Raw genomic sequence first — 10,263 nt, forward strand, 5'->3', positions numbered from 1 at the left:
TTCCTCATTTCTTTAATGAGATTGATTTTGATTTCAGATGGACTTATGGTACAAATTACCCCAGAAACCATGGAGAGTTTAAGACGAGCTCTAAGAGAAAAGAGAGACTTCCAAATCATTTGTGGAAAATTGGATCCAGATGACAGAAGAGAATTTGTAAATATTCAGTGGGTGGATGGTGACGAACCTGTAAATAAAGGGTATGACTTTTAGTGTTGTAGTAACCTTTTGAACAGTGCTAACCTACTTATGGTTTCACTAATTTGCAATATAGTCTTCCTGTAAAATGTCAAAACAACTTTTGACATCAGGAATTCATAAAGCATTTTATAGTCTGTGATTTTCTTTGAATAGCTTGTAATTTAGAGGTTTAACCAAAATCAATTTCAGACCTCAAGATCCTTATTTGCAGTTCTAGGAGAGGATGGAATGAGTAAGATTTTGGTTTTAGATTGGATCAGTACCTGCAAGGGTAACTGAAAAAAGGGGAAAAGCCCAGATGGAGCTTCAAAGCTGTTTTTTTGTTGTTCGCTCTGCACCATTGTATGGCATACTGAGGAATTTACAAATGATGCTGTGTAACTGTCCACAAGGCGATGCAAGAAGTTAGGCTGTTGTAACTTCATCTTTGTGTGTGACATGACAGTGATCTCCATTCGGCACTTCACTTGATGGTGTGGTTACATTGAAATCAGATTTTACAATTTGGTGATAACAATGTCCTATTGAATACTGGATAGAAATTTGTTTTTTTTTGTTTAAATTTGTCCTTTGTGCAATGAATGTTGGAACTACGTAATTGTTTTCGTGATTATTGTACACTTTAAAATAACTTTGTTAAAATTCTACTTCCAGTGTTTTAAGTCCCATTGATGGACAGTCCATGGAAGACGTTCCTAGCATCAAATTCCAGCAGGAAAATGTATTTGAAACGGATGGCATTGTTGTAAAGTGTACAGAGGTCAGTGGCTATTTTATTTGGAGAGAGATGACAGAAACCTCCCTGAGAATGCACAATAGAACAGTGTATTTGTGTGTTTTCTAGCCCTTTCTACCTACAATACATTTATCAAATTAATGACTATTCTGGACAGTGTTTCAAGTGGTCATTCACCTTTTCTTTGAGAAAAGTGGTGATGTAGCTGGGTTGTGATTGTATTGTCCCCAGTCATCTTCACCAAAATGGTGATCATGGCAGGAACATACTTTTCCCAACCAACCAAGAATTGCTCATGTGTCTGTGTTAACCTTACATGCTTACGTAATGTTCTTTGTATTTAACACTGTACAGTAAGTTGTCCAGAGTTGTGGTTGTGCTCCTGAAAATTGCGACTTTTAAAGTAAATCATGGATTCTTTGTTTCTTTGTCTCTGTCTGTCTCTCTCTTTCTTTCTTTGTCTCTGTCTCTCCCCCACCCTCTCCCTTTTTCATGCGTGTGTCTCACCTTCCCCCCCCCACCCCTGGCTCTCCTCTCTTCTCCACTCTCTCTCCCCCCTCCCCACCCTCCCTAAGGCTAAGGCACATCATCAGCTGACCTGCGCTCCTGCTCCTGGATCTTGGGCCTCACTCTCTCACTGTAACCTCTGGTGACTGCAGGGGTGGGTCTGGCTTCAGAGTAAGGTGGCAGGTGATCCAGAGTGCAGCATGGGGGGGTGGGGCCAGAGTAGACACACCTTAAGCCAAAAATGGCGATGCAAATTGATAAAAGGCGCTAAAGAATAAACTACATAATGACATTAAAGTGAAATGACTTTAAGCAGGGTGATTTAAAGTGAGGACTTACTCTCTGTCAAGGCTTTTACATTCCATGGTTTCTTATCTCGTAGAGAGAGACATCTTTATTCCATTCTTACACAAGCAGTTTCTCACAGAGCCTTCAAAGTCACAGCTTTTGGCTGCAGTAAGCAGCAACATTTGACAAACTCCGCGAATCCCTGTATCCCTGTACTGTGTTTACTAATCGTTCCCACTTTATTAGGAGCTTGACTTGGTAGTATAGAAAAGTTAGATTTTAATTAGTATTCTGGTTAGTAACCTAATAATCTTACATGTGATTTTGTGGCTTATTTGGGCGTTATAAAGCCCATTCGGCTTATCTTCACAAATCTTAAGAAAACGTATGTTGAGTTGAGCTATACAGAATTTATTACTAGCATTTCATTATGCCTGCGTGCTGGTTTTAAACATGTGAAGTGAGCAATGATTGGTGATTGATATAACTTCATTTTGAATAACAAATGAATAAACATCCATTGTAATTGGTCCATTCTTGTACTGAATAGCAGAACCTTCAAGATTTAACAAGTTATGAAGTTCTCTGTTCTGGCATCAAATGTATAACTATGATTTTTTTTGATTGAAACACCAAAAAAACACTAACTTTGGTTATTCAGCATTAATAAAATGTGATACATAATATATAAAAATATATTGCAAGACAACATGTTTTATATAGCTGTCCCTCAATATTCAGCTACAGTCCTCCCACCAACCTTGCTTATAGCAGGTATGTTCACCTACGTGCAATGGCTGATGTAATATGGTAGTGCTAAGTACTATTACTACATCTACATCTGTGTTTTATCCAGTTGTTTCTGACTCCACTCTGACCTGCAGCTTTATTTAGACTGCAGTCAGAGCTTAGTACAGATTAACCCCACACCACTTAGATGGGCTTATAAACACAAATGGTAATTTCACGTACACAATATTATTTAAAAAAGAAAGACATGTATTTACATAGCACCTTTCAAGAGCACCTGATGTCTCAATGTGGTAATGACCCAAATAATCTGCTTTGGTTATGTTCATGGAGGGATAAATATTGGCCAGGAAACCTGGAGATAATTTCCTGTCCTTCTTCAAAATAATGCCATGGGATCTTTTACATCCACCTTAAAGGGCTGCGGTTTAAGTCTCGTCTGAAAGAACTCACCACTGATAGTGTAGCTCTCCCTCACTAGAATGTCACCCTTAAATTTTGTGCTTGAGTCCTGGAAGTGGAACTTGAACCCCCGCATTCTGACTCCGAGGCAAGAGAACGAGCAATTATGTTTGGTGTATTCAGTGCAGCTTAAGATGCGAACTAATGAGCTGCTTCTGCCCAAATTAGATCCTCCCCAAATTAAGTGGAAGACTTAACGCTCTATGACTGGTAATATTGAAATTAACATTAATGCAAATGAATAATAGCAACTGCGTTTTGGCCAATATAAGAAACTTCTCATTTTAAACATGGATGCTTTAAGTGTACATGACTTGGTCCTCTTGAGATAAATAGATGAAAAATATAATTTTTATATATATATATATATATATATATATATATATATATAGAGAGAGAGAGAGAAATTTTTGGGACAATGTTAAAACTTGCAACACGATCTCTCAAATTATCCTTTGTAAGGCTATTTTTGAACTTTGTCATGGGGGCTTTGCAGCACAGAAGGAGGCCATTCAGCCCATTGAGTCCATATGATACTCTGCAGCAATTCAGTCAGTCCCATTCCCACCACTTTAACACTGTAGCCCTGCAGGTTTATTTCCCTGAAGTGCCCATCTCAGGAGAGGCAGTGGTATATCACTGGAGTAGCATTCCAGAGACCCAGGCTAATACTCTGGGGACCTGGGTTTGAATCCCAAAACAGCAAATGATGAAATTGAATTGAATTCAGTAAAAATGTGGAACTAAAAGTCTGATGATAACCATGGTACCAATGCTGATTGTCGTAAAAACCCACCTGGTTCACTAATGTCCTTTCGGGAAGGAAATCTGCCACCCTTACCTGATGTGGTTTCCATGTGACTCCAGACCCACAGCAATGTGGTTGACTCTTAAATGCCCTCTGAACAAGGGCAATTAGGGATGGGCTATAAATGCTGGCCTAGGCAGCGACACCCACATCCCATGAATGAATATTTTTTAAAAATCCAATTTCCTTTTGAAATCATTAATTGTCTCTGTTTCTGCCACTCTTGTAGGCAGCGAGTTCCAAGTCAATACCAATTGCTGCATGAGAAATTTTTCTTCATATCCTCCTGAAATCTCAAATCTATCCCCTAGTCTTTTTGTACCTTTATCCACCCTATCTAAACCTGTCATAATCTTGTACACCTTTATCAAATATCCCCTCAACCTCCTTTTCTCCAAAGAGAACAACCACAGCTTCTCCAACCTAACCTTGCAGTTAAACTTCCTCATCCCTGGAACCATTCTGGTAAATCTCCTTTGCGCCCTCTCAAGGGCCCTCGCAGCCTTCCTGAAGTGCGATGATCAGAACTGGACATAGTGCTCTAGTTGTTGCCTAACCAGAGCTTTATAAAGGTTCAGCATAACTTCCCTGCTTTTATACTCATGCCTCTTTATGAAATCTAAGATCCCATATGTTTTGTTAACTATTCTCTTGGTATGTCCTGCCACCTTCAAAGATATGCACATGGACCCAAAGTCGCCCTGTCCCTGCACATTTTTTAGAACTGTGCCGTTAAGTCTGTATTGCGCCTTTCCCTTCTGCGAAAATGCACCACCTCACACTTCTCTGTATTAAATTCCATCTGCCACTTGCCTGCCTATTCTGCTAGCCTATCGATGTCCTGTTACAGTCAATTGATGATATCCTCACTGTTTGCCACACCTCCAAGTTCGAGAGTACTGTAAAATCTATTGGGCTGCACATATCCACCATGACTGAAATATCCACCATGACTGTGTCTCAATCAGTATGGTACTAGAAACTGAAAGAATAACGAGTATTCTGGCATATTTTATGAAACTGGAGGTGCCACTTATATCGAAAATATACAGTCTGCTTTGATGCAAATAGTATCCATAATCACTAACTTAATATTTGCATTGATTATTATTTTAGGTATTCTGTTTGCAAAGAAATCATGATCCTCTCAGTCCTACTATTCCAGCTGCACAGAGTGAACTTACTGAGGAGATTGCCAATGCTTGCTGTGCTGCTCTGTGCCCTCACCTAAAAGCCTTGAAAGAAATTGGAATAAACAAGCTGAGTCTCAGGGTCTCTTTAGAAACTGACAAGGTAAAGGAGACAAAAAGATCACATAACTGCATTTTTAATAAGCACTTCCATTTTCTTCACCATCCACATTATAGGGCTTCCTGATGGCACATATGTTAATGGCACAACTTGTGGTCACCTGAATTTCAATCTAATTCTGCAAAAATATTTTTGTCCCAAAAAATGCAATGTTTTGTTGCTGCAGTATGTATTACTTCAGCGTGGCTGATTCATGTCTATTCCTCATTTCCTCCCTCACCTTGCTTTTTTTTTGTCCTTCTCTACACACTTACCCCACGTGCCTGCTTTGAGTACTCCTACAGTGCCGTTAGAGCTTTGTCACGCAGTAAAGGTTGAGCTAGTACTGTCATTTGATCAAGTAGGCTTTGGGTCAAAAACTGAAACTCGACAGAACAAAATTGGAAAAGAACCAGCTTATAAAAATTGTCCACTGATCATTTTTGGACTCGAAGGGTTGAAGGGTGTGCAGTTTAGATTTACTGCAATGGTGCTTGAACGAGCATGTGCCTGTGCACATGCAGTAACTTAAAGGGGTCAACGAGTGTACAACCTGCATGGGGACTTTCAGGTTGCTGTGCAGTTGCACAGCTTACAGGGAATATTGACCTGGACTCCAAGGATTAATCTACAAGGAGTGATTAAACAAACTAGGATTGCATTTCCTGGAATTTAGAAGGTTATGGGGTGATTTGATTGAAGTTTTCAAAATATAAAGGGAAACAGAGTAGCTTGAGAAATTATTTCTGCTGCTTGGAGAACCTAAGACTAGGAGGAATAATCTGAAATTAGAGCCTGACCTTTTAAGATTGAAGTTAGGGAATATTTCAAAGGATGGTAGACATTTGGAACTCTTGCACAAATGGGAATTAATGCTGTATCAATTGCTAATCTTAAAACTGAGATTGATAGACTTTTGTTAGCCAGAGGTATTGAGGGATATGGGGCAAAAATATGGAGTTGGGTCACAGATCTGCTCTGATTTTATTGAATGGACGAACAAGTTTGAAGGGCTAAATGTCCTAGTCCTATGTTTTTTGCCTTTTATCCATTTCAGAAAAAAAAGCATGGATCAGCTTTCAGTATTACTCATTTTGATGCTCTGATTGCAAGTGAAGGGAATAGTGCACGGCATGAGATTTGAGGTCTTTTTGCCAGGTTTGGTTGATTCTCAGGACATTGAGACAAATAGTTTGCAGTGATGAGTTGTATGAATACTTTCAAGATAAATGCCAAGGAAGAAAGTCATTTGATCTCTTGACTCATTCATCCATTAAGCACTGCCCTGCCCCTGCCCCTTCCCTTCCTAAACAACCGTTTCTCGAATGATTTCCGGGGTTTTCCACCACATTTACTTTACTCAGTTCCATATCCTGAAGAATGAAGAAATTACTGACGTCTCTCATAAACTTTGTGTGCTACTATGTTTATTTTGAGGTAGAAATAGATGATCCTTCTCATCATCCTCTGGTTTCCCACCACCACTTGCCAGTGTGCAGCCAATTCAATTGACTCCATGTGACATAGGGGAAAGCTTGAGTGCACGGAACATGGCCCTGATAACATCCCAGATGTAGTGCTGAAGCTGGTTTTCCTGGAGTAGCCCTAGCTAAGCTGTTTCAGCACAACATTGGCGTTTACCTGGCAATGTGGAAAATTACCCAGGATTCTTGTATCCAGAGAAAAAACCTTTTTTAATGTTTGGATTTGCTCTTCCATATAATTTTCAGTCGTCTTGAGCCCTCGGGTCATAATTACATCCTGAATATTGAAACGCCTTGTTTCTTCAGTCTTTTTTCAACTATATTGTGCACTAGGGAACTGAGCCTGTTAGTTCCTTATCTTTCCTTTAGGGATTGACTATTACCTTTATATATGGTCTGATGGTAGCACTGTATAGTTTAAGCAAACTTCCTCATGTTCCATTGGATCTACAGACCTGTCCCAACTTCATTCTTAGCTAATTCAACACCATTCATGAACTGCTTAAATTATTTTAGTTTCTAATTTCAAGCATGAGTTTTAAATTGGAGGTGTTACTGGACCAGGAGCCAATGTAGGTTAGTGAACATGGGTGATGGGTGAACAGGACTTGACTGCTGCCTGTACCTTAACTTGCATTTTGGCTGAGCTGAAGTTCAGAGGGTGGAAGTCTCACCCACTTTAGGTATTTTGTTAAGCTGATTTTCTTGGTTGTTCAAGATTTAGCTAGTTTGTATTGAGGTTCTGAAACATTTGCTGGCATAGTAGCCTAAGTGAATGTTCTACAACTAGCTAAAGAAATCAATGATGCAAATTTAAAAATAACACTTAAGTTTTCTCCAGATTTTTAGGGTATGGGGTTTCTACAGATTTTAGGGTATTTGATGCTCTTGTATTTATCTGTGTATTGCAGGTCGAGTATCAAGCAGGATCAAGGGGCCAACTTCTTCCACAACATTACATGAATGACCTGGATAGTGCTTTAATCCCAGTAATCCACAGTGGGAGCTCTTATGCTAGCAGTGGTCCTCTAGAGATGGAATTATTATTCTTCGTTCTGGAAAGTCTCATCTGAGGACGAAGGAAAGTATGAATTTGATGGATTCCTTTAGGACAGAATTTTCCTTCGTTCCTGGAAGGAAGTAACAAAAAAATATTGAAGCTTTCCAAACTGTTTATCTGCCTCCGTGATTTCGCTAAAGGATACAATGATCCATATTATGAGCTAATCTTTTCACACAGGTGCTGTGCTAACATGCACACTTGGTTGCGGGTCAGTCTCCCTTCTGAAGTTAGGTTTCATTCTTTGACAAAATGAGTGAGTTCCCATTCAGAACCCATTTGTATCCTCACTCAGAATCTCGACATGAAATCTGCTTGCTCAAAGTTATGTGGAACTCCAAAATTTGACGTCTCATTGTGGATGTTACTTGCAGTACCGCAAACCTGGGTCAGTGGCTGGATTGCAGTTCAAGTTCAAAAAGTCAGGTCATTCAATTTTTTTTAAGTCCACTGTTGGAGATGGGCTGAGTAATAAGTTAAAAGATGGTACAGCAGTACTTAGCATATCTTAAAAAATGATTATATTTAATTAAAAATGTTCTAGGTTGTAACTGAGGGAGACAGCGTATGATGTGCTGATAACAACTCGGCTACAGATGAAATTTGAGTCATTATGCACGGATTCTGTGATCTTTAATGGTTCCCAAATGCTATGGGTCCAAAGATGGATGAATAAGAAAGGAAGAGAAGCAAGTCATTTTTGTTCTAAAGACTTTTACAGCAATTTATTTTGTAAGTTGGTATTTGTGAATAGTAATGTGAAGCTCTCAGAATTTTGGAGCTATTTTCCAAGAGAGTTGGTCATTGAAAGATGTTTCAGAGCTGTTAATGTATTAAATCTGGGAGAAAAGTGAGGAACACTAGCACATGCATGTTTTGTACACAATATCCTGTGGTGGTTGGAAATGTTGCAGAGTTTAAAAAGCACTTTAGGCTGTGCACTTCATGTGTGAAATGGCCAAGTTCTGCTACAGTTGGCAACATTTTTATGGAGAGAATAAAGCGGTGCAGGAGGCCAAGCTATCAATTGTCATCTAGGAAATGGTGTCAATTACTTCAAGTTGTAGCCTCCTTCAGCCCAGTAAAGCATAAAATAATGTTGACCTCTGGTAACAGTTTAGGTATAAAAATCTCCTAACTAGTATTTCTTTAAAATAGTTAAGTGTCCCACTTGAAGTATGATCCATCCAGTGAGCCATAACAGGAGTTCTGAACCAAATCACATTCTGCTTTGGTATATTTCATGTGTCTGACATTCCAATGTGAGGATATGAACCTGCAAAAAGAATTATGTTAATGACCTTTATGTATATTGACTAACTTTTTTATAACAAATGGAAATTTTTCATAGATTTGTTTATGAAAGATATACACTATCTGAATATGCAGTAACACACAGTGACTTTATGACTGCGGCTTAAATTTTCAAGATTGCTTGAATCAATTGAAAGTATTTCAAGCATACTTATCTTTCGTACTTTTTTTATTAGTTTTATAAAATGGGGGCAAAAATTATAGTTTCAAATAGAATATAATCAATTTGAGAACATTTGTGGTATGTTAAATCAGCTTAACATTAAGGTTTATGAACAGTTAATAAAAAAACAGGCAATACATAGACTTTTAGGTACAGTCGCTGTATTCTCGAGTCTGTATTGGTATTTAACTAATGTTAGAAATGTGCAATTTCCCTACCATAGGACTTGTGGACCTATACTCCTTTTGAGTCTCTGAAAAGTGTTAAAATGTATAATTTCTTATTGTAGGTTTTATATTCAGTTAAATGTCTGTAGAATCACTAATTCTTGTCTTTGAAAATATAATGTTTTGCTTTTTACTGCCAATGCACAGGGAAAGATGTGTCTGCACTTGCCATTCAAACCTCTTCAATGCCATGTGCTTGAAAGGTTAAAGTAATAAAATGTGCTCCGCATAACGGGTGCATCAGGTAAAAAAAAATTTCTGTAAACAAATTCAAATTAGAGTGCCCTTGAATGTTGAGTTTTAAAACATGTTGATCTGCATTTTGTAAAATGATAAATCATTAATTTCCTGCATATTTTTATTTATATGTACCCATGTATATTTATGATGGAAAATAAATCACTAAAAAATTAAGGTGATCTAATTCATTTGTTGCCAGCTTTTATAGTAGTCAAATGGATGAGAAGCAGAATAGAGGGAAGTCCTGAAGATGTGACTACCCATATCAGTGGGCAGATTAAGCTGGGGGAGGCTTGCTGTAAAATGTTTGGGGATCAGACTTGATTTTAAATTCCATTGCATTATTGGTTTTGTGTGCATGCATTTTACGTTCTAGAATAGGCCTGGTGTCATGTTTCAAACATCTGTAAATGATAAAAGCTGGCTATAGATATGGTTTGTGTATTACTAAGATTTGCAAGAGCCACAAAATGAGATGACTTTTTTTCACATTTAATTAAAATTTTCTAAGAGCTTTAATTAAGCATCAAAAATCAATTCACTTCAAAATTGCCTATTTGCTGCAGGTCATGATTCAATCCATTATAACTTATTGCAACATATTAACTGAGTATATGCTATCAAAGTTTTATCTGTAGGCCACCTAATGTTAGTTTTCTAAGCCTTTTAAAGATATCCATTTTGAATTCTTTTATAGTGTTTTGTTCATTACATGTAAGTTTTTATAAGTAGA

General features: G+C 38.0%; 1 protein-coding gene across 4 annotated transcripts in view; it reads left to right on the plus strand.

Annotated features, from left to right (window-relative positions):
* LOC144694038 (zinc finger FYVE domain-containing protein 16-like) overlaps positions 1-9,704 on the plus strand; it is a 96,590-nt gene extending 86,886 nt beyond the window's left edge. For all 4 annotated transcript variants that reach the window (XM_078564394.1, XM_078564409.1, XM_078564417.1 and 1 more), the window contains 4 exons: positions 38-200; positions 856-961; positions 4,869-5,045; positions 7,438-9,704. In XM_078564394.1, the coding sequence (XP_078420520.1) occupies positions 38-200; positions 856-961; positions 4,869-5,045; positions 7,438-7,599 (608 nt within the window). In that variant the 3' untranslated portion in view covers positions 7,600-9,704. The remainder of the gene's footprint in view (positions 1-37; positions 201-855; positions 962-4,868; positions 5,046-7,437) is intronic.
* The last annotated feature ends 559 nt before the right edge of the window (positions 9,705-10,263 follow it).

This window comes from Cetorhinus maximus, chromosome 2 (genome assembly GCF_964194155.1).
Source record: "Cetorhinus maximus chromosome 2, sCetMax3.hap1.1, whole genome shotgun sequence".
NCBI classification, from domain to species: domain Eukaryota; kingdom Metazoa; phylum Chordata; class Chondrichthyes; order Lamniformes; family Cetorhinidae; genus Cetorhinus; species Cetorhinus maximus.